Source organism: Branchiostoma lanceolatum, chromosome 19 (genome assembly GCF_035083965.1).
Source record: "Branchiostoma lanceolatum isolate klBraLanc5 chromosome 19, klBraLanc5.hap2, whole genome shotgun sequence".
Classification (NCBI taxonomy): domain Eukaryota; kingdom Metazoa; phylum Chordata; class Leptocardii; order Amphioxiformes; family Branchiostomatidae; genus Branchiostoma; species Branchiostoma lanceolatum.
In genome coordinates, this window is record NC_089740.1 from 9782535 (window position 1) to 9805551 (window position 23017).

The 23017-nt window shown below is 41.5% G+C and overlaps 4 protein-coding genes across 7 annotated transcripts in view; 2 read left to right on the forward strand and 2 right to left on the reverse strand.

Annotated features, from left to right (window-relative positions):
* The window catches only part of LOC136426061 (hepatocyte nuclear factor 6-like), a 68138-nt gene extending 61676 nt beyond the window's left edge, over positions 1-6462 (forward strand). For 2 of the 4 annotated variants that reach the window (XM_066414993.1, XM_066414995.1), the window contains 2 exons: positions 1396-1449; positions 2293-6462. In XM_066414993.1, coding sequence (XP_066271090.1) covers positions 1396-1449; positions 2293-2591 — 353 coding nt within the window. In that variant the 3' untranslated portion in view covers positions 2592-6462. The remainder of the gene's footprint in view (positions 1-1395; positions 1450-2292) is intronic. The other 2 variants (XM_066414994.1, XM_066414996.1) reach the window with 1 other exon arrangement.
* A 4085-nt stretch (positions 6463-10547) lies between these two features.
* LOC136425747 (beta-1,3-galactosyltransferase 1-like) lies at positions 10548-13444 on the reverse strand. The gene has a single exon (XM_066414690.1). It carries the CDS (start codon positions 13124-13126, stop codon positions 11948-11950), a length of 1179 nt encoding a protein of 392 aa, XP_066270787.1. The 5' UTR covers positions 13127-13444; the 3' UTR covers positions 10548-11947.
* A 1773-nt stretch (positions 13445-15217) lies between these two features.
* Positions 15218-18552, reverse strand: LOC136426062 (cyclin-dependent kinases regulatory subunit-like). The gene is made up of 3 exons (XM_066414997.1): positions 18434-18552; positions 17360-17576; positions 15218-16846 (listed from the first exon to the last, which is right to left on the reverse strand). Exons 2-3 carry the CDS (start codon positions 17462-17464, stop codon positions 16703-16705), a joined length of 249 nt encoding a protein of 82 aa, XP_066271094.1. The 5' UTR covers positions 17465-17576; positions 18434-18552; the 3' UTR covers positions 15218-16702.
* Positions 18553-18985: 433 nt separating this feature from the next.
* On the forward strand, positions 18986-20799 carry LOC136425440 (huntingtin-interacting protein K-like). Its single transcript, XM_066414296.1, has 4 exons — positions 18986-19199; positions 19423-19478; positions 19825-19876; positions 20594-20799. Exons 1-4 carry the CDS (start codon positions 19020-19022, stop codon positions 20687-20689), a joined length of 384 nt encoding a protein of 127 aa, XP_066270393.1. The 5' UTR covers positions 18986-19019; the 3' UTR covers positions 20690-20799.
* Positions 20800-23017: the final 2218 nt, after the last annotated feature.

The window sequence follows — 23017 nt, forward strand, 5'->3', positions numbered from 1 at the left end:
TGTAGTTCATTAATAGACACTGTAGTCGGTTAGCAAACACTGTAGCTGGTTATCAGACACTGTAGTTGGTTATCAACCACTGTGGTTGGTTATCAAAACACACGACTATAGATGGTTATAAAAAAACTGTAGCTGGTTATCAAAAACTGTAGTTGGATACCAAAACACTGTAGTTTGTTATCAAAACACTCGACTGTAGGTGGTTATCATATCAAACACTCGTCATTCCTATACATGATAATCAACTATGTTGTTAATCAGTCCGGACACGTTACCGTCTACAATGTAACAAGAACCTTCGTCTCAACACGAAAGTCTGGCCATGAAATATTTATATCCGGGTCACGACTTGTATACGGTGGTGGTGTAGGGACCAGGTGCGAATTCCGTTCCCCGGATCTCGTGCTGTATTTACTCCGGAGTCCCTCGTGCAGAGTGTTGAACACAGTTGACTAGGATGTGAGATTTGATTTGTGTTCATGCTCCGTCGCCTCTAAAGTGTTAATACAAAGGCCCCGATACTAACGTTAACAGGGAAAGGCATTACGAAGTGCCAACTAAATATAATGAAATAGACAAAACTCATCACAAAATAGACAAATGTTCTAAACATTGTATCAACTTTAGCAGTCCATGCTGCGTAGACGTTACTTCTTAAGTGTTAACACGAAGGCATATGTGCGTATGTGCCCCTAAATTAGCTTTAAATTGTATATGGCCATTGCAGAGTGTAAGAAATAGTTGTTACAATGTGTCGCTGTAACGCTTCTCTTCCTAATTAGGTCCGTCCTATTCCTCTAATAAACATTTACCAAAATGAAAGGACATATAGTAAACAAAGTTATACTAGCTTTCCCAAAACATTATGGCTATTTTCGCGGACGTGATATTGCTTACATTAGTTGTTACAATGTGTCGCTGTAACGCTTCTGTTCCTAATTAGGTCCGTCCTATTCCTCTAAACATTTACCAAGATGAAAAGGACATATAGTAAACAAAGTTATACTAGCTTTCCCAAAACGTCAGGATTATTTTCGCGGACGTGATATTGCTTACAGCAGTTGTTACAATGTGTCGCTGTAACGCTTCTGTTGCTAATTAGGTCCGTCCTATTCCAGCCACATCCCGGACTGCCATTGTTATACGGCCCCGTGACCGTACCGGACAAGCGCGGCCCCCGTATGGCTGGGTTTAGCACCCGAGCGTAGTAATCTCATTTAGGTTGATGCATGTGGCCGCTTTATCTGCCACTAACCAAGGTTATTCCACTGTCTGGATTGTAAAGATACGTTGTTTGATTAATGGGAGGGAGGCGAGCGGGTTTCTCACCCCAACTCCACACAGTGTAAAGCCATAAATCAACATTTTGTCTATCTCTCTTTCCTCGTTTTGCAGCATGTCAGAGGAAAGCTTATCAGGACCACGGCCGACCCGCAGCCAGCAACTCAGGTATGAACTACTGCGCGTGCGCGTCGGCCGCGGTCCGCTCATGTGCATATCTCGCCATTTCCTCGGGGCGCCCCCTATATGGAAATTTATGCAGGGAATGACAGGATATGCAAACATGAGGGCATGAAAGACAGGATGATGGATGCTTCTTGTCTTTTCTTCTGAGTAAGACCTAATTCGATTTACACGTCTCAGTAACTGTTTCTGTATGGGTGCTCTGAAACTAGGTCTCCTTTCTACGCCGGGGTGTCTGAAGTTTTAAAGGACGACTTTTTTTAGAGGGTAAAGGCGATAGTTGTGAGACCTGTACTTCGGAGAGACATGACATTTTTTTTTCTCGTAAGCCTTAGCAGACAGATCACACGCAAAGCAAGGAAAAATCCTGTAAAAATAATGTTTTCTGTATCTGGTTCTAGATGCAGGCTGTCCAACGACGCCAGTGAAAAGAAGAAAATAAACTCCCCTGTCTCAATCGCAGTTTCAGAAAGACCCATGCGGGCCGGATCAGATTAGAAAGCAGGACGCTACTTTTCCCACATCACGACAAAAATCCATCACTTTTACGGTTGACGGCAGTCTTTTTGTTCCCGCCGATGCCATGGGCTCTTCAAGTACAGGTTTCACTTGTGTCAACTAAACCCTCAGACATAAACAATTCACGTTTTGGTTAAGGACATGTCGCCATCAATTTGTGGGACCTTCCGTCACTGCTCACCTGAAAAGCTGCACCTGGCATAGGTCTGACTCAGTTTCTAACAAAGCTTTTCATTGTTATTTTTTTATGCCTACAATATGTAATTCATTCCGTGGCTAACTTGTCGTTCTTTCTTGTGTCTTTAACAGCGTGTAAGCGGAAAGAACAAGAAGCTGCGAAGCCGCCCGAGCAGAAAGGTCCGAAGAAGCCCCGGCTAGTGTTCACTGACCTGCAGCGGCGGACGCTGCACGCCATCTTCAAGGAGAACAAGAGGCCTTCTAAGGAGATGCAGGCGCAGATCGCCAAGCAGCTGGGCCTCGATCTGAGTACCGTCTGCAACTTCTTCATGAACGCTAGGCGGCGCTCGCAGGACAAGTGGCAGGAGGACGAAGGGAAGAGCGCAGGTTCCTCAAGCAACGGCTCCACGCCGACTAGCTGTACGAAATAGATCCATCTGCAAGCCTGCTCACCCCTATTCTTTCGGAATGAATCAATCCAGTTTGGTAGTTGAGCCGAACGATGTGGAACAAGCTACTACTTGATAAGGGGAGACCAGGCTTACAGACGTCATTTCCAACAAAAGTGTGACCCTCAAAGCCACACACTTCCTTTTTGACATGCATAATCATGTGATCTTCTGCGCAAGGTTTTGTGGGTGAAGACGTTATGCAAATGTATGCAAATGAGTCATTCTAATCACTGGCCATCCTCTGCTTATGGTGTTCAAAAGTAGCTACGGTCGGACGCGAAAAAATGAGGCAAAAGGGCAAGACACTCCCATCACATTCTTTCCTCCTTATTTTCCATACTCATTCCACCAAGAAGTGATTTAAGATTTCGAGGGCCAATGCGTGTTAAGATAAGTTGTCTTCCATGTTTCATGCTGCTCATTCGGATTAAGTATTGGCGCTCGCCATTGGCTGAGGTTACTCATCATGCTCTTTATACGTTTGCCGACATTTGCATAACGACTTCACCACAAGAGCGAGTTTGACGGAGAGAAGTCAAGAGAACGTCATCGTTCACTCATGAACTGTGTAATTGCTAGGGTACATTCTAACATGTGCCTATATCAAGAGGCATGACTGAGTTTTGCCTTGATAACTATCTCGATCTAGAAATAAGCTTTAAACTTAAGCCAAATATCCTAGTGCTGAGGAGGGCTCTGAGTTGGAAAAGTAGAGGTTTTCGAACCACTGAAGACAGGATTTAAAAAGCAAGTACACAAAACGTCATTCCCAGGCATGTACAAATTTGGTAAGAGATGCTCTCGCGAGAAACAGTGGGGACGAGAGCAGGCTCAGAAAGCTCAAGTCACGCAAGATGTCGCGAGATTTCCACGACGATACCACTCAATTTAACACCCGAAGGGAACAGACTTAAATTTACTCGATATCATCTAACACCCCTACATTAATACTGGCATGTCCCATCCGTAGTTTCTACTACAAGTGAAATGCGACGTATCATATCGATTCAGGGGTGTTTTCCAATCTCAGAAAACACAACATCCATTCTGTAATCCGCTTTCCATTTGCCACATGACAATCAACAGGCTTCAACCTTCCACAGTCAACAACTCACCCTCCATAAATCCGATGCAAGAAACACATTCAGAGATACGCCCTACTTTGCGCTAACCCAGCCGGCCAAGCTTAGGAGTTCCAAAGTTCCCCCGACGGTTTGGACAGCCTAGGTTAGCGACACAGATCTCCAACATAATTAGAACTACTACCTCAGCAATCTCTCTACTTTGTACAACCAAACTATACCAAAGATTGCTTAGTGATCGTTGTGGAACGTTACGTAGTCGTGAAATGTGCACAAATAGTTTCCTTGCGTCTTACCAATCATGGCTTGGCATATTTTGCAAGAAATTTTTAGATCTATATGTATTTTTTCGATGTGTTGATGTTGATATATGCTGGCTATGCTTTAAAGTGGTGTGAATACTAAGGTGTTATAAATAATGATTTCATGTACATTCCAGATGGAAATATGCAGGAGTCGGGCTATACTTAATTGTTGAGTGTAAAATACTTAAAAGTTATATCTTATAAAGTTGACATGTTTTGTGTAATGGCGAACTACGCTTTTGGTCAAATCCAAAGAGTTTGCATCAAATTGGCGCTTCCGGAAAAGACCGATCTTTCTGTTGGTATCGTTAACTGTCCGTCCATCTGTCGGGAGTTGAATTCATTGACCTTGAAATGGCCAAATACAGAAAAGGAACACATCCATGTTTTGTTGCAGATCGTAAGAAAAGAAAATATTACGTCCTTTAGACAGCCACTAAGATTTAGTTGGTAGGCGGCTCTGTATACGGTATTTGGGTGGGGTGAGCAAAAACACCTGATTTCAGAGAGTTCGGTGCGAGATCTCGCGAGAACATTACGAGACCTCACGAGAACGTGTCCGCCAATCAGAGTCCGCGATGCAGATTGACAGGGACGTTTTCCGTAACTTGTGTTGTAACCGTCTTTATGTTTCAAAAGTTGTTTGACGGCCACACTGGTGTGGTCAGTCGTGATTTTTACTTTGTCAACAACCTTGCTTTTACGTCACCGATTCGATCGGCCATCTTGAAAAACAAAATGGCGTGCAGCGGTGCTGTACAATATACATACCAAAGATTTTAAGGGATGCAAGTGAATGTCAACCAAAGATAATGCCAAATGAAAATCAATGTAACACTGCACAAAAACACTTACACAATACACTTCCGTCTGACAATATACCTCAATCATATCACACCTGTTCCTCTCTGGGAACCTGAATAACAACCATGCAACGAATGATACCGCTCTGTGGAATTCTAAGTCTAAAACTTTACCTCTTCCGTGCTGTGCAACAGTCTGTCCGGACGAAACCACTTGTTTCAAAGGCAGGGGTGGAAAGCGATTCATGTTCTTCAATTCCAACGTCTGTGAATGTGAAACTTTTTCTGTTGCAAATCGTTTACCTCACCCCTTGCCATATGACTTGGCTACGTCCAAAGATCCCGTAGCATTGGTTTGATTGGTCGCCCGCTTCTGCACTGTCTGGATTATTACGTCATTGATTCCTTATGTGGTATAATTAACTTAGCGATTAGTACAATTCTTATCAACAGGGTCAAATGATATTGTTGTATTGTCTATTGTTAACAGATTGTAAGTATTGTTCACATTTCTTAAAAGTACTAGATTGTAATATATTTCCCCAAAGATGGCCAAAGGTCTTGTTTTTGGATGTAATAATTCCTGTGACACTTGTGAATTTTGTGTTCAGAGCGAGATGAAAAGAAGTTTTGTTAAAACCTGTAAGTAATGTATACAAAATTATTGAGATAAGAGAAGATAGGGTAAACTATAGTTAGCGTCGAATCAATAATATATTGACCATGGAAGATGAGTGGGGTAAGGAAAAGATGATGTATAAAAAGTCGACATTGGTGGGACGAAACTGTGAACGATAGTTAAGTTGAAACTATAAGATACGGATGACTATTGGTACATTGAAGAATACAAGAAGAACGTATACAGTATGATACAAATATGTAAGACTAAGGCTCAAAGGCGGCAACAGTAGTTGGATAGAATATGCACATCAAATTATGCTTCACCTATTGAAAAACAACAACAAAGATTAGCACTTACAGTATGCCTTACCAATGATAAGTTTGCAAACAAAAAATGTAAATTGTATATAGATGGGGGAGGGTGGATGGTACTGTAAAAAGTGTGCAATACATTGTAGAATGAACGTTGGAAGGTCAGAGGTCAGGGGTCGGAGGGCAAGCAATAACCCAAAGTTACTCTTAGGTACGCATGCACTGGCAAAAAAACAATCCTTACGAGAGAGAAAAACTTTGTACTTTATAGATTTCACCCCGTACCTGCTGACTGCGGTTACCCATAATTCTGTGCAATATATGAGAATGGGGTAAGGCCGCGGGGCAGGTCGGGATCGCCTTCTTGCCAACATGAATGTAGACCATGGTTAGAGTGACCGGTAGTGAGGCACATCGCTAGCTTGCTCGCATGGCCCCTAGAGTAAAATCGCATTTAGACGCTTGTGCAATGCTTCTTCTATACATAGAGGTAGTACTTAGACTTAGTAGTTTTTGCTCCGTTGTCCTTTGGGCGGCCTTCACGTAAGGCGTTGCCAAAAAGAAACATCTGAAGATCGCAGGAGAACGTAAAGAAAAGGGACAGGAGTCTTAGTGTAGTGCTTTAAGCCCATATCCCTAGTGCAAGTGCGCCCCATGTAGGCTATCATGAAATGATAGGCTGTACATTTTTAGGAATATCTGCAATAAATACATTTTTCAAAAGCCACACTTGGACTGTCTTGTCTGATGGATGCCTTTCGTTTTCTTGCAGATGATGTTGCACTAGTTTAAGAATTATGATATCAGAATTCTAGAAAGGAATCGTTATCAAATCATTATAGATTCTAATACTAGTATGTGAAAAGGCTAATCAAACTATAAAAACATTCTGTGCTCAACTATACCTCTGAAACTTAGACACCCCCTTTGTATATGTGTAGCTAGGGCCTCCCTGAAAATCAGTACCAAGCCACTGAGGAAGCTACCCTAGTAAAAGAATACAGAAATAAATAAATAAATAAACAAATACACTCCGACTACAACCTTTAAAAACGTTTGGAACTTTGAATTATTGTCAAAAGTTTGTTTAAAAGAAGAGATAAACTAATCAAAACAAACAGCATGTGCGCCGAATTACCTTGGTATATGCCCCAGTACGTATACACACATAGAAAAAAAAAATTGCCACTTCCCGCAATGAGTCAAGATGGAGACAAATTGTCATGAACTCCATTTTGGAAGAGCATAAAAGAGAATGTATTTGCCATTAACGCAAAAATGCCCGTACAAAAATACAGACTGCTTTCCTTGCTATTCTACAAGACATCAAATCTGCAATTGCTCATAGATATAGCAAAAAAAACTACATATGTACAAACCAGCAAATATATTTTGCCATGAAGAAAGAAAACTTAACTCAAAGATTGTCCACAAGTATCCCAGCATGACAAAATCAGTCGAAATTCGTCATATAACTTTTTAGTGTGATATATATGTTATGGGTAGTATTTTACAGTATAGTTCAGTAAAGTATTTCCTTTTGCTCACTTTTCTTCATATGTATACTGCTGATTCAGCTCTTATGCATCTCTGATCTTAAACTTTTGTAAAAAAAAAGCCCTGATGTTGACCATTTCTACACTTGCCCATCTAGACAGAGTGCAGAGAAGTACATAAAAGAGGCATTACGAAACACAGACTGTAATGTCGTCTTGCTAAACCGTCCGGGAGGGCCCTGTAACATTAAGGTAGATTGAGGTTAATCTTGGTCCAGTTTTATCCCTTTGGAAATGTGTTTGTTCAACATTTACCGGGCGAAACAAAAAGGTTGTTGTTGTTGTTATGTTCACATTTCGGCTTTGGACTTCATTAGCTCTGGATAAAAGACTAGGGTGGGAGTGACCGTTATAGACTAAACTTATGACATATTTAAACCGAGACGTTAGGATCTGGGAATCTTTTCCCTAGCTTCGTAGCTTGCAATATACATTGCCCATACTGGCCCTACACGAGTGCCACACGTCAAAATCTTAGGTCCAATTCGGCATACAGTAAGTCAAATGTAGGGGTGAGTTTTTCAAAACTTTTATTGGCATGCAGGCTAGATATTTGTCAAATTTAAACCTATAACTTTATAGTAGCAGTAAGTACTGCTGCACTCAAGTTAGCCGTTAGAACTGTGTTCAGTTTAGCTGCATCTGCTCATATAGAACCCTTGGGGTGCTGTAAGAACCGTAAAATGTTTAAATAGGCTGAATAGTTTGCCTGAGGAGTTCGCCGACCAAGGCGTTACACAATGATAACACTAGGATAATCGGAGGAGACTACACACTCCTAACCCTAACGGCAAAGTTTTGCGTATAGTATAGTATGGCACAGCGATTATAAGTGAAAAATAGGTGCGAAGTTTCTACATTTAAGTGGCACATCAAATTATTTTTGTATGCCTAACAAACCTGTAACTTGACTTGACAACAGTTCTGAATCGTTCTAAGTGCCCACTTTGGTACACCTCGCCCCCTAACCATTGCTCCACAACAATAAAGTCTGAGGCCTTACATGGCATACAGCAAGCCAAGTGTTGATGCGAGTTTTCCTTTATTGGTGGTAGACTACATTTCTCAATACATACTAAACTTGTAACTTTCATGGACAAAAGATCTGTGTACCATCGACCTGTCACTTGTGTTGCCTGACCAAACTTTGCTACCCCCCCCTAATTTGGTCCTCAATGACAAAGTGTTAGGGTCAGACGTTAAGTCAAATGTAGGTGCGAATTATTAACTTTAAGAGACGGACTACATGGTGGAATACATTCTAAACCTGTAACCTTAATTGACAATTCTGTGTTCGTTCTAATTGTCCTGAGTGTTACTCAAACACCTTTGCTACACATCGCCCCCTTCCCACCTTGTCCCTGGAACCAGGGCTGACCGCTGGCCACAGCTCTGTGTTTAATCTTTATATATCTGTCCTGGTTGTTACTCTTATTATATCAAAGACAGTTTGTTACTCATCGCCCTCTCCTCACTTGTTCCTCGGAACCAGGGTTCCACTGGCTGGCTACAGTCCTGTATTCAATACATCTGTCCTGCATGGTTGATGCTCTAGTCGACACACTTTGCTACATGTACCCCTAGCCCCCCTTCCCACGTAGTCCTTCCAACCAGGGCTCCAGTAGCCCTTCACCGAGCGGTAAACCCCCGACCGCATCAGCTGTATCGGACTCATCCTCCCAGACACCTCCCTAATCTGCACCCGGCTATTTGCACAGTTACTTGCCGTGCTTGCTAAATGCCCGCCAGCGCCCGGCCAGCTTTTCTAGGATTCACCGTGGCGGGAAGGGGGATTCCAGAGTCGTAAAAATGCCATAACACGCCATTAGAGCGGCCGTAATGACCACTAGCCGGCGACGGGAGACTTGCCGAAAACGCCGACGCCAGAACTCTAGTCTTACGGTAAAGAGGGCACCCCACATAAGGCGGTGGTTTGAATAACTAAAATGTGCTCATCAGATTTCCAAGCGAAGTAAAACAAAGCTAGGGTGAGCCCTGTAAAGCCCGCTAATTGTAGTTGCTACATGTGTTCTTCGTTAATATAGTCTGTAGGGTCGACTGTTAAAAACCCAGGCGTACCCTAGATGGGAAACTCGGTTGATCCGCGAGTCATGACTTATGGTCTTTGCTTGAAAACTTCAGGAAGCCGTGGTGAGAAAATGTTTGGAATGGTGATCCTTGCCGGGAAATAGGCAAGGAAAATGTATTGTTAGTAGATAGAATAGAATTGCGGACTTTATATATGTTTCTTAAAGAGAGACTTACGTGAACGGCCGAAGAAAAGCCATATACCCACAATCTCCCCAAATTGCCCGAAGGTGGTGCTATTGTAATGTCGCCGTCTTAGCCGTTTATCAATGAGGAGGCACCGCATGCGGAAATTGTGAACAATTGCTCCTGCGTTGATGAAGGTTAGACATCCAGGTAATCAGATATTCAATACAAAAGTTACTCAAGCAGCTGGGTAAGTTTTGTAAACGGTCAGACGTTTCAGACAGTGTCTACTATATCTTTCGTTCTGACCGTTGCAAAAAAAATGACTGACCTAAAGTAAAGATGACCTCAAGATTATTCTCTACCAGACTCAGTTGGATCCTAGATTATCTACGTGTATCTCTAAGGCCTCTGGCAAGTTAACGTTATTCAGCGTATTTCTACTAATTTCCAGTAGCCCACTGTGTCTGGTAGAGACTAGTCAGAGATGGTTACAGTTTTTAAAGAGCCTCGTCTACCATTGCCACTTTTGAGTACAGTGCGCAGTTCACTGGGTAGTGACCCTGCATCTGGACGTCGAATTCGGGAGTTCGAACCCCGGCTGTTGTCGCTCACCCGACATGCCTGCTATTGGTAATGTATTGAAACTTTCCGTACAGACCCTTGAACCGTTGTCTCAGACACAAATACGAGCCATCTGGGTTATCTTTAGCAGCCATGGTGTTAATGTCTCGTGATGGTATTCCTGGGTTAAAAAAAGTAAAGGTCCAATAGCCTTTTTGGAGGCCGTAGTGGGTTGTTATCCACCGTGTCTAGGGCACGGTATTGGACAGCGGAGTCCAAACATCTCCTTCCGTCGCCTTTTACCTCCCCAACCAAAGTCAGGTATCCATTTACACCTGGGTGGAGTGAGGAAAGTCGTGTGAAGTTCCTTTCCCAAAGACACAACGTCTAGCCAGTAATCAGCATCGCAACCTGCTCATTAGGCCATCGACACCACATTCCAAAGATACACAGAGGACCAACATGTAAAACAATCATATTTTGTACCCATTTATTTGTGCTTTCTTTAGCCAAGATGGCTCACTCATTGTTTAGTCACTTCTTCCATTCACACTCTGGTAAAACATTGCAGCAAAGAAAATCAACTTCAAACAAATCTAACAAACAAACAAACAAAAACATCTACGAAAATCAAGAGCATTTCGTCTAAGTGATTAGACATCAACATGTGATAAAACATATACAAATGTTTCCAACTAACACACATTTTAAGATTTTAATTCTAGCAACCTATACATGTACGTTTATCACCTTATAATTTACATTTTCATAGAATGCATCCAAAGCTAGTGCCTGCACAACTGTGTGGCCCAAGGGCTACAGAAACGGTGATGGGCGCAGCCCTATGCACCGGAAGGTGTGGGAATGATTCTAACTTACTAGCCACAGCCTTTTGCCGATATTGTGTTGGACGATGCTCTTTAATTGGGGGTTTGTAGGCTTTCTCCACGTCAAGGCCGAAGTGTTTTCCAGCCGGCCTCGAGCACAAATTGAAATTGAATTCCGTTAAACAATTATGCCGAGACCCTCTCCCGTCTTCACGCACTGAATATTTTATCCCCAAAAATCGGTCATAACTTTTTCGTCCACAAAACTCTCGGAAGTAAGGACAGTACTAGGTGGTTGGAAGACGGTATTTGAAGACAAACAGAACTACAAAACAAGTTTACAATTTCTGCCCATAAGACTAAATTAAAGTTATTGGTCTATCTAAATGTTTTGTTAGGTCAAATATTGACGTGAACCAAAATTGAACTGTACTTTCCAACAGTAAAAATGGACTGTCGATCTCAAACATCAGGACCTAACAACCATTTCTTAACAGAGACGGGGGGCGCCACAAACTTCCTGCAACTTATGACCCACTGCTCACCGAGCCACGTGTTCTATCTGCATAACGTGACGTCACGGAAGTGGTTTATTGCTCATTTCATGAAAAGGACTGGAATTGGCCAGTCAAAAATTTTGGTGTTGGAAATAACATTTGCTTATACCAACATGGATGATATTTAAAGCAAATTTTGTTATGGTTTTCCGTGGAAATTTTTCGCGTGATTTTCAAGGGAATGACCGTATGATACAATTAGATGGTCGAATTAACGACAATGCAATGTAAAAAGAAACCCAGCCAAACTTCCAATTCTCCAAGTATCCTATTACATTATTTCCTCACATTTTGGCATGTTGCTACTCTGCAATATTCACATAACTGCGGACTCACACCAAGACAAACAAACAAATCAATTAATTACAATACCTCCGTTTTTATGGAAATAACATTGACCTAAAGTAGAGTCACATACAAGGCATTCTACAGTTACACAAAGTTACAAGATGGTCAAGACTTCAACGCAATATCGATCAGTTGTTCCGTTCGCTTCAAATTTCTCTGCAGTCGGTGTCGTCTGATTCAATGATGTTGTAGAGACCCAGCATCTCCTGTGGACTGACGTCATAGATAAACGTCATCTTCCGATACAGACAGGTGTTCTTCGGTTTCTTCATCACCACGAAGCGATCGTCGTGAAGCGGAATCACCCGAAGGTACTCCGCCAACAGTCCGAGGTACACGTCTTCAAACGGAAATGACGTCATATGTTCGAAAGCGCGAAATGATTTAACTATTCTAATGACGACGTCCAATGAGAACATGTATGCGGGACCTTGTGCGAAGTTGGGAAAGTCGTCTCTTGGATATATCGCTTCTGAGATGTACCTGGGCTCTGATTGGTCCCTGCTCGGCCGTCCGCCGCGAAGCACGTGACCCATGAAGAGATTCTGCGAGATCTCGTGAGCGTCTCGTGCCCAGGGCGCCAAAACTTTCATGTTGACAAGAACATTGTCGTCCGTTTTGAGAACAAAGCTTGGCACACAACTCCCGTTAGAAAAAGTGCTGTTAACCCACTTAAAACCCAAAGTTACCTTTTGCGCATCTTCCTCTCTGTGATCTTCAAACTTTCCTTGAAGAATGTCGTTATACTGCAGAGATTCGTCCACGAGTCGTTCATCCGTCATGGCGTCCGACGCTGAACCCATGACGAACACAACCTGCCATTTCAAGTTCTCTTCTTCGCTTTTGCCTGCGGTGTTTTGTCCCCAGGACCTCCTGATGACCGCACGCTGTTGGAAGCGGTGCGGTGACGTTTCTACCAGCACGAGTAGAACGAAATCCTGACCTTTACACAGCTCCGTACGTGGAGAAAGAGACCAAGGTGTCAAGCTGCCTTGCCCATCGGAGTATCGGTGCGCAACATTCACTCCAACTTCCAGATCATGTCCGTCGTCTTTCATGTGCAAGGCTCGCGCTAAGACAGGGTGAATCTTCGAGTCTTCGCCGTGTTCTTGACCCAAACCTTCGCCGCCATTACTCTTAAACGGGTGCAAGTCCTCGAGTCTGAAACTTCCCCTCGACACGTAGGAGTTGTACAGCAGCCACACGCCAAGGAAAAGCCACAGCAAGACGAACACCAGAACGATCGTCTTGGCTTTCTTGGAGTTTTGCAGAAGGGTACAAACAACGGAAGGAGAAATTTTCTTCTCTTTGTAGAGTGGCAGCATGGTTCGTCACTTTCAAATCAACTCCCGAAAAATGATTTTAGGTATAAAGAAATTTCAAAACACACCTGTGCGTTTTCAGTATTTAAAAAAAAATGACTCCACACGATGTCTATACCGGTAGTTTTGTGACGGCAGTCTTGCTGGCGTTTGTTCTTTAGATTTGTGAGCTTACATCACTCAAATCACGTAGTCTACCCGGTCTAACAGACGTGGGACTCTTCTATTGGAGCTCATTCAAACTTAAGTACAACATTGGTACTTAGTATCCGGGACCACCCACTGATTACCATACAGGGTTATCCTCTATTAGAAAATTACTCTTTGTCAATTTATGAATATGTAACATACAATAAATGAAACATGCAACCTGAAATAAAGCTATATTCTACACTACAGAATGAATACTACGAGAGGATTTGCACGTTTTTTCATCAGTTGAAACGACAATGAAACTTCCCGAGGAATTTTAGTTCCGGCTTTTGGACAAACAAGAGGCCGGGTCTCCTTACAAACTGTGTATACAAACTCTTCACACGCTGCTCGGTTTAGCTGTACTTAAATCTGTAAGTTTGGCTTTGTCAACGGCCGGAGAGTGTAGTGCCACGTTTCAAACTAACGCCTTTGGGAACAAGCCAAATTTGGTGGCCTCTGCCAGGATCCAGGCGTGGTAGCGTTGATGCCAGACCCCCCAGTCTCTAAACTATAACCCCACACGAGATATATTTGAGAGATTGGGGGTTTGGCATCCAGGCTACAGACGTGGCAAACTGTATCTATCGGCTGGCCAACTCGTCTGGTATGTCTATCATATCTGTGCATTTGGCTGATTTCTATGCTTTCCAGCCGCGTCTGGAGCCTGATCGAGGCTAAATTTCGGGGCTATTCCATGTCAGGAAAGCTATGGGGTTGTCAAGACGGTGACGTAAAGCCGGGTGCCCCGTGTATTGTGGAACCTCTGTACGCAAAAGAACCCAACACACTTATCGAGAAGAGAAGGGGAACTGGTGTGCTTGGCTGAAAACTAGCCATAGTGAATGCCACAATGCAGTAGTGGCGACCGAAAAATCTTTGTCCTTCGCCTCAGTCTGAGGTCGGCTGCTTTCCCGTACGTACAAACAAACAAATAATGTGATTCAGAATGCCCCTAACGCCTCTAACGGCTTTTACCGCCAAAATACGTAACCTTAACCTTAGACAGACCTGGAATTTCAGAATACTCCAAGTCCAACACCGCAAATATGATCTAAATTTCAAGGGTCAAACAGGCCAAATCGCACGTGGTTCACCCTTAACAGTGGACTCATCTTCTTTACACACACTTTCTGGTAGAACTACATTTTCAGAATGACCAACTCTCTATATTCATAACTCCCTCGCAAACTTGGGAGTCGACAAACTGGGTCAGGGAATGTTTGTACTTTTCCGGTCGAAATATTTGACGTTAGCCTTAAACACATTGACACACCGAATTTTGATATCCAATATCCAACACTCTAAAAGTGAGTTACAACTTGCCTCCAACTAGATAGGTCAGGGTCACTCTACCTTAACCGCTCAGTGTTAACCTTTAACATACCGGTAGACATATATGTAAGTTTCCAGAATGCCACCCATGCTGTAAAAGAAAATAACAACTTCGCAGCCTAACGTTTGACTAAACGGGCTTAAGTATCGACTAGGTTTCACAAAATATTTCCTTGGGTCGTTGTGATTAGCCTCTTTATTCCGTTTCTTGCCCCCCCCCCCCCCTATTGACTCACCAATTTTCAAGTAGATGCTGGTGTAAAAAAACGTGTCTAACCTGCAGAACAGTACTCTATATCTGTTGCAAAACTCTATTTCCTATTTTTAGATTGCAAATACGAGAACAGGGAAGCTTAGCACCACTTAATCCGAGTAGAGTAGCGCAACAACAGCAGATCCGAAAACGTTACGATCTTTATCCCAACATCTACTTGGAGACAAGACCCTAGCTCAATATGCACAAAAACAAACACAGCTGTTTCTAAACGGATCTTTGTGTAAAACGACCCCTCTGTTCCAGTTGCAAAGTTAGTTTAGGAAAAAGGATATTTCGGTAAGACTAGTAACCAGAGAACGAAAAGTGGTTTATTTTTATCTTACAGACCCGGATGTGACCGAGTTTAAACCAATCACTGGGAAGCTGAGTAAACGAGTCTTTTTTCTCGTTCCCATGACAACTGAGATATGCCACGCCCCTTTCTGTCAGTTCGGTGTTTTTTGCACGGTATCTACAAAGCGTGTGGGGTGTTTTTAAGAGTTCTTCAACTAGTTGAAGTTTGCCCATAGAATGTGAGAACTAAAAAATCACAATGTAAATTATCTCTTTAAGGAAACGACTGACAAATCTATCTCGAAAAAGTTTTAAAAATATATAAGTAAAAGAACTAGCTTCAAAACAATACTCTGAAAACGGACATTTGTATCTCAATATGCTTCATCTTTATAGTCACATGTAACATTGAGTTTCGACTTTTTTGGTCCAGGTCTACCATTTACAATCGCAGATTAATCCAAGGTACATTCTAATATGACAAAACTATAAACATCTATCAGTCACAGTCAAAAGATAGCAGATTCTGTCTGAAGCGTCTGATCGTTTAAAAAACTTATCCAGTTGCTTGAAAAACTCTTGTACTGTGCATCTTATTACCTTAATTTCTAATCTTCATTGACGTACAAATAGCAATCATCTACTACTACTAATTCTAAATTCCCTGCTACAACTATGACATAACGTTCCAAAAATTGTACATGTCCCACAGTTTTTTGGAGCATGGGCCGTGATTTCTTACATGTGTATTGCCATACAAAAAGGAGCGCCCCACAACAAAGACGTGGGAAAGTAATGCCCACAACAAAGACGTGGGAAAGTGATGTACGTCCGTCAATCATACAACAGTGGGCGTGGACGTATGAGGGATATGTCAATCAAACGGTAGTAGGCGTGGCCTCATACAAAATGTGTCCATCATTAAACCCCTTGTTATATGGAGCATAAAAACGTAGAACAACCTAACAACATTAATCACTAAACACAAAATGTTAGAAGATGGAAAATGGGAACGGACAAAAACACACCAACACGATAACTCTCATTGATTCATGGTGGCAAACTAGCAGGTGGTGTTGCAAAGTTGTAATATTCAAATTTACCTGACAACTCTTTGACATTCTTACCTTACCACAACCATGTGCATAGCCCCATGCAACATGTAGTAAGCATGGCTTAGTTATGTTGAATTGAAATATTGTTGTTAAGTTTTATCTTACTTGGAGAGGACTCTGGCTAATGGTTTCTTCATAAAGAAACAAACAACAAAGAAATAAACGAATGTACAAACTAATTACTCTCCAAGCAGAGGAGTGGGTCCGGTTGGTTTTTGACGTGTTTTCAGGCATTTTGTCGGACTTTCTATTTTGTCTCGTTTTCTTCATGTCGCCAACCCTGACAAAACACCTAAAAACAGGTCGAAACCCAGCCGTACCCACTCCTCTGCTTTGAGAGTACAAACTAACAGCCAAGGGTGTGGCTCTATGTGCGAAAAGTGTCCATCAAACAGCTGTGGTTTCGCGCGATCGTCTGAAGAGAAGGATGTGCGGTTCGGGACAGTGGATCATGTAGTGGATCCAGTACGGAGACTGCTGCACCCCCAGGTTCCGCCATTCCGTCTCCGTCATGAGATGGTTCTTCGGAACCTACAACGGAGAGAGGAGAACGTGAAAGTCAAGGTGAGATGAGAAAGTAGACGTCAGAAAGAGGAGAAAGCAGACCTATAATTTGTACATAACACAATTTGAATTCCTTGCTATGAGAAAGTAAAAGTCAGATGCGGAGAGAGGAGAAAGTAGACGTCAGAAAGAGGAAAATGTCATAGTAAGATGAGAAAGTGAAAGTGATCTCAAATCAGTTTAGCTCACTGAAGATCTAAGACCTTCCACTGGTCGTGAAAGGGAAGACAGATTTTCTTACAGAAAATAAACAACTAAATGAAAAGAACTCACAGTAAAACTCAAGAGTAAAGAAACACAAATAGCAAAGATTTCGGAGTTAAAATCACGCTAAAATTGTAAGTTCTATCCTCAACGCCAATCAATTTATATCTGTGGAATAAAAAAAAGGTTTGTCTCCATATCTACTGAGTCTTTCGCGATAGCATTAAGAAAAAGTACATACTGTACATGTTATTTATGTAAGAAGTGTGGTCATACCTGGTGGATAAGTTCCGTCGGAAGAATGACGTGGCGATACTCGAACATTTCGTCCTTGTATTTGTCCGAGTATTGGATCATTTTCTGCACTTCGCCCGTCGACATAGTCAAAGCGCCGCCTTGTAACTTTGACCGGTATTGCAAGTCACAGAAGAATAACTTGTTGAGTGTGTGTGTTGGATATGGCTGGGGGTCGGGTGAAGTGGTAACTTTTGTCCTGTGGTGAATGCAAGACGTTTGCGCTAGCTTGAGAATGTATACAATGCTATACATTTATCTGTAAACTTTTTTTGGGATGTGACCTGTATAATTGTTTTATTTGAATTCATCACAATGTGAAAGGGAAGGCAAAACATGTGTATATAACATTTACACGCTGCCCTCCCATGGCCACAAACAATAGGTATTCATTTCTTCATTGTTTAGTCATCAGGACTGACTATTTGTAAAAGATTTCAGGTCGTTGGGTAGTCCTGGTTGTATGTATTCATGATCATTTATATATCTCTGAACAAATAATCAAATCAACATTTGATGTGTTTTTTTCAAAGAGTAATACCATGTACGTTCTTGTGATGTCTGCATTTCAATGGTCGCAGGCCATATAATTTGTACATAACGCAATCTGAATTCCCTGATATGATCATGAGACAATAGTAACGTAATGTGGTAATACAGAACTTCACTACATGTAGTTGTACTGTACACCACGAAGTACTAGTACACTGTATCTCCATGCGACCACTCACTAGAGCAATCTAGCGGAATGTCAACAAACTGCAGTATAGCATCGATCGAGTTCTAACATACGTACGTACGCGCGTACTTGCCCCTCGCGCAAATGTGTAAAATGTACTAAATGCATGGACTGAGCACAATGACTATATCTATGACAAGTATCATCAACCAGTTAATAGTAACAAATAACAGAATAAGGTATCAACAGTGCCGCGAGTATTTGTTTTACTGCGAAGCCCCCCCCCCCCCCCCCTCCCACGTTCACACTTTCAAATCTTGCTCTCTGGCAAAAGAATAGAAGTTTCGAGTGCCCCACTCAGCTATACATCGACTTACCTCTATCTTCTCTTTGTGTGACCTGGAAAATAATAAACAGCGACGTCTGGTTACAGAATCTCGCCAAAAGGGTGTCAACAGCCGGGCTAGCTTGCTTCCTGGCTTTGTTCTTTTCAGTTTCCCGCCAAAACCCTCACGTAGGTCATACGAATAGTTCATATACTTATAAGGGGTGTCAAATATGTCTTAACAAAGCGGACTTTTTGAATTTCTGATATTTCATACATTAAAGGCTATTAATATAACAAAATATTTTGTAAAATATCAGTTTTTTTTATAATTTGAGTAAAATAACATGTTTAATGAAAAATATTTTCCACCTTTTAAACCAAGTGGTCTCAGCGAAAGGTTAAATTCCACGCGACCATGGAAGGGTATGATGTAGGTTGTGGAAGTTATTCTTTTTGCTATTAGAGCATCATTTGACTCCAAACAATATTCATACTGGACTGTACATTTATGAATAAAATTCCTTATAATTGATATCTAAATTATATGATACTCTGTTAAAGTTTTGCATGTGAAACAACCGTTTCACGATACAGAAAACCTTTAAAAGAGCCACAACGCACATTGTCAATCCAAGATGGCGACGTCGAAGCCGACACAAAACGAGCACGATCACGAATTGGACGGAGAGGAGGAAAATGTCCAGCCGGACAAGAAGGAGAAGAAGAAGAAACAGGATTCAGAAGCCGCCGCTGATCTAGAGAAGGTTACTGACTACGCAGAGGAGAAGGAAATTTCCACAGAGAGCATCCAAAATGTAAGACGTGCCATGTGTTTGCCCCCCTCCCCATGCATGTTTCATGATCACGTAATTTTTTATAGATCTAGAAGCATACATATAATATACTACAAAGCCATTCCGGCGCAACGCTTTGAACGTAACTTAGTTGTACCAAAGTTAAGAAATATTATCCAGACTTTCTGTACAAATTGAATACCGTTCTAAAAATAAGATATCGAATGACTCTCCTTTTTTACAGGCTATGAGTTTAGTGAACCAGAAAACGTCAGAAGAAAGAAGCAAAAAAGCAAGCAGGTGGGAATGATTTAATATTTAAACTGTAAATCTTGAAAAATATTTGCCGTAGTTTTATTTTAGCAGTGGTCTCTTCACCAACATTCATGACATAGCAAATATGCATCTCCAATGTCTTACTACTGTACTACAGAATTTTTTAACCATGAACAAAAAACACTGGGAAAAAACCGTTTCGCTTTCTACGACATAGTTAAAATCCTACAGAAATGGATGAATTCATGTTGCAGTTGGTAACTTAGAAGGTAACCTGCGGGATGTGTCCATATTTGGGTCTTGATTGGTCCTCGGGAATTCCCTTATATAGACTTATCAATTTAAGTAATTTTCTTCTTCTTTCCCACAGAGAAAGAGAACTAGCCAAGGTTGTGATCCGAAAAGAGGATGTTGAATTGATTGTGAGTAAAACCTTATTCTGGTACATCTGTAAAAAAAACAAGCAAGTGTGTGTGTGTGTGTGAGCATGTGTTGTATGTGTGTGTGTGTGTGTGTGTGTGTGTGTGTGTGTGTGTGTGTGTGTGTGTGTGTCTGACCAACATTTCTAACATTTGTGTATGTGTGTGTCAATATGTGTGCCTGTGTATTAATATTATCATCACCCCATCTCAGTTCACACTGAGGCCAGTCATCATTGTTCCCTACATTATCTTAGAATCTGAAGGTTCTGGGTTCAAATCCCAAGCTGGCCCCAATGTTTTGCCCTTTGGAAAGGCTCTTAACACATATTTCTTTAGACTCAGGTGAAAATGAGCACCTAGCTTTGGTTAGGGCCGTCTTCCTGCATGGGGCGTTAAGCCAATCAAGCATGGCAAAAATCTCACAACACTTATAGAAAAGAGTAGGACTCCATCACACTGTGACTGGGATCAAACCCTACTGCCTGGTCTTACATAGCTTGTACGCCTAAAGTAAAGGCATTGTACGTATCGAAACAGACAAACTAAGGCTAAAAAGTCCTAAACGGGAACTATGCGGTCCTGGCTGTCTCTCTGACAGATGAATGTGATGCAAAAGATCAGTAGAGGATTGTTCTGATTTCAAAATATACATGTATCTAAAACAATGACAGTTGTTCAGTATGCTAACTTTATTGTCTGATTTGATTTGATTGACAGATGACAGAGTTGGAGGTGACAAAGCTGGTTGCAGAGCGTACGTTAAGAGAACACCAGGGAGACATCGTTAAGGCTCTCATCTCTCTCACCAACTAAGAACAACACTGTCTTGTCTACATACAGTGATATCTAGGCCAGGGCTGTCTCCAGCTTGACATTTTCCGTCCAACTCACTGTTTGGGAGCCGATGTTTTGTATTTTTCGTTGTTAAATTCATAATTTTAAGCTTAAAAGGATACATTTTCATCGTTCAGATTTCAGGACGGACAGGGTGAAATTTGTTTCGTCCTATCAAGCAAATTTCGGTCCCAGGATGGAGAAACGGGTTTTGGAGACAACCCTGATCTAGTCTCTACTAGACTGACTACACCGGCCAATAGGGAGAATAATTTGCCTGGAGAGTTTCGCTATCAAAGCGGTTGACCGGCCATGCCTCTCTGGAGGAGGGAATGTTACCTTAACATGGACTGACTCTCCTGGCCAATTATTCCCTTTTTTGCCGAATTTTAAGATCTGTACCCTGCTAGGGGCTAAGTGATATCACACACCAGACATTCATGTATTGTACCAGCAATGTTGTTAAAAGCATTTTCACTCAATTTTCATTTTCACCAGTTATGATACAAGTTTTGTGACATAGTTGACAATAAGTCGATGAAGGTTAGACATCCAGGTGATAACTGGTACCTTGAGTTAACGCCAAGCATTATGGGAACCCTAACAGAGGGACTTACCTACTTTTGTCAAGGGGGTGGGCATGTTTGTACCTCGATATACATGTACGAGTACATTAGGTCTTATCACTTGGTCTGTAACAAATAAAAATATCCAGATTCCCATATTCTATTATGTGGTCTAATCCAAAGTCCTATTTAGAATTCATCAGAAACTTGAGTCAAATGTTGCATGACATACATGCATGGAAACAACAACAGCAGTGTCAAAGATAATACATGTATGGTTATTAGAATATAAGGAAGTGAGGACAAAGGAACACATAAGTAAAATTCAACGTCCAATAGTGTATGATTTTTCTAGACCTTTCGATGAAAATCAAGGCTCAATATTATTTTGTGTATTCAGAATATGTCATATGTTTGAAATGTCTGCACATCAACACATGAATATCTTTCACCCTGGGCTGTATTTTGATATCTTGATTTAACCGCAATAAAAGCATTGGAACAGTAAGACTAGATTCTTGTATCTGACAAGGTTTTGTTTTACACTTCAAGATTAATTCATGTTTTAAATGCCAGTCAAACAAATCCAATGCGCCAACCCCAATCATTTGCTATCAATTGAAATCTGGAGTCTAAAATAGTTGAGAAAGGTTGTAAAAAAATGTGTTTCATTGCGCCTTTCTACTTGTCTCTCCTTTATCAGTTAATGTTGATATTAATATTATTGGTTTGTGTTATCATTGAAAGGAGAGATAGTTGTTACTACTGATGTATTTAAAAAAATAATTGTTCCGTCTGCAAAAGTGGAGATGAAAAGATTTGAGGTACACATCCGGGCACCTACAGCAGTTAGTAATGGAACTCTCATCTTTGTTTTCTTTTTCTCCTCTTGAAATCAAATTCTTTGATCACACGTGGAGATGTTAATCAAGAATGAGGATATCAAAGAATCTACAGCCTCAATCTGTAGTCAACCATTTTCGCATCTAGGCTCCTGGTGGAGGATGATATCATTATTTGGTCAACTACAGCAGAAAAAAACATTGTACATGTGTACACATTATTCACATCAAAATTACTACTTGAAAATTTAAGACGAAGAATATATTTTCAGTTTTTGTTTTTCCCCCTTTGAATGAGTAATTGATATGCAGGTGTGTTACGCCTAAGGGCGATGATAATAAAAGATTTGGGTCATCGCAAACCTTAATTGCTGATTAAGCGACAGTACAGTTTCTCTTTATTTATCTAAATCACCCCGACCAATCGAATCACGTAAATCGCATTGAAACTCAGATTCGTATCAGCCATTTCCCCACAAATCACTTTCTAACCTGCGTTAACGACTACATCTGACCAAACAAACTCGCCAGTGAGATGGTGGAAGTTGTCAGCTTCCAAAAGACGTTTTCAGATTGACAATTTTGGCACTTTGGAAGTAATTGAATCCGCCCGCGATTTAACGTTTAGAGAAAAGTAGTAGAAACTAGAAGTTAAATCGCGGGTGGACTCAATCACTTCCAAAGTGCCAAAATTGTCAATCTGAAAACGTCTTTTGGAAGCTGACACCTTCCACCATCTCACTGGCGAGTTTGTTTGGTCAGATGTAATCGTTAACGCAAGTTAGAAAGCGATTTGTCGGGAAATGGCTAATACGAATCTGAGTTTCAATGCGATTCACGTGATTCGATTGTTCGGGGTGTAAATGGAAAAACCGGTACATCCACATTTTTAGATTGTG

Coding starts and splice junctions, on each gene's coding strand:
- LOC136425747 (XM_066414690.1), bottom strand. CDS start 13,126: ATGCTGCCACTCTACAAAGAGAAGAAAATTTCTCCTTCCGTTGTTTGT.
- LOC136426062 (XM_066414997.1), bottom strand. CDS start 17,464: ATGTCGACGGGCGAAGTGCAGAAAATGATCCAATACTCGGACAAATAC. Junction 16,847..17,359: donor CGACGGAACTTATCCACCAG/GTATGACCACAC, acceptor TCTCCGTTGTAG/GTTCCGAAGAACCATCTCAT.
- LOC136425440 (XM_066414296.1), top strand. CDS start 19,020: ATGGCGACGTCGAAGCCGACACAAAACGAGCACGATCACGAATTGGAC. Junction 19,200..19,422: donor CCACAGAGAGCATCCAAAAT/GTAAGACGTGCC, acceptor CCTTTTTTACAG/GCTATGAGTTTAGTGAACCA. Junction 19,479..19,824: donor AGAAGCAAAAAAGCAAGCAG/GTGGGAATGATT, acceptor TCTTTCCCACAG/AGAAAGAGAACTAGCCAAGG.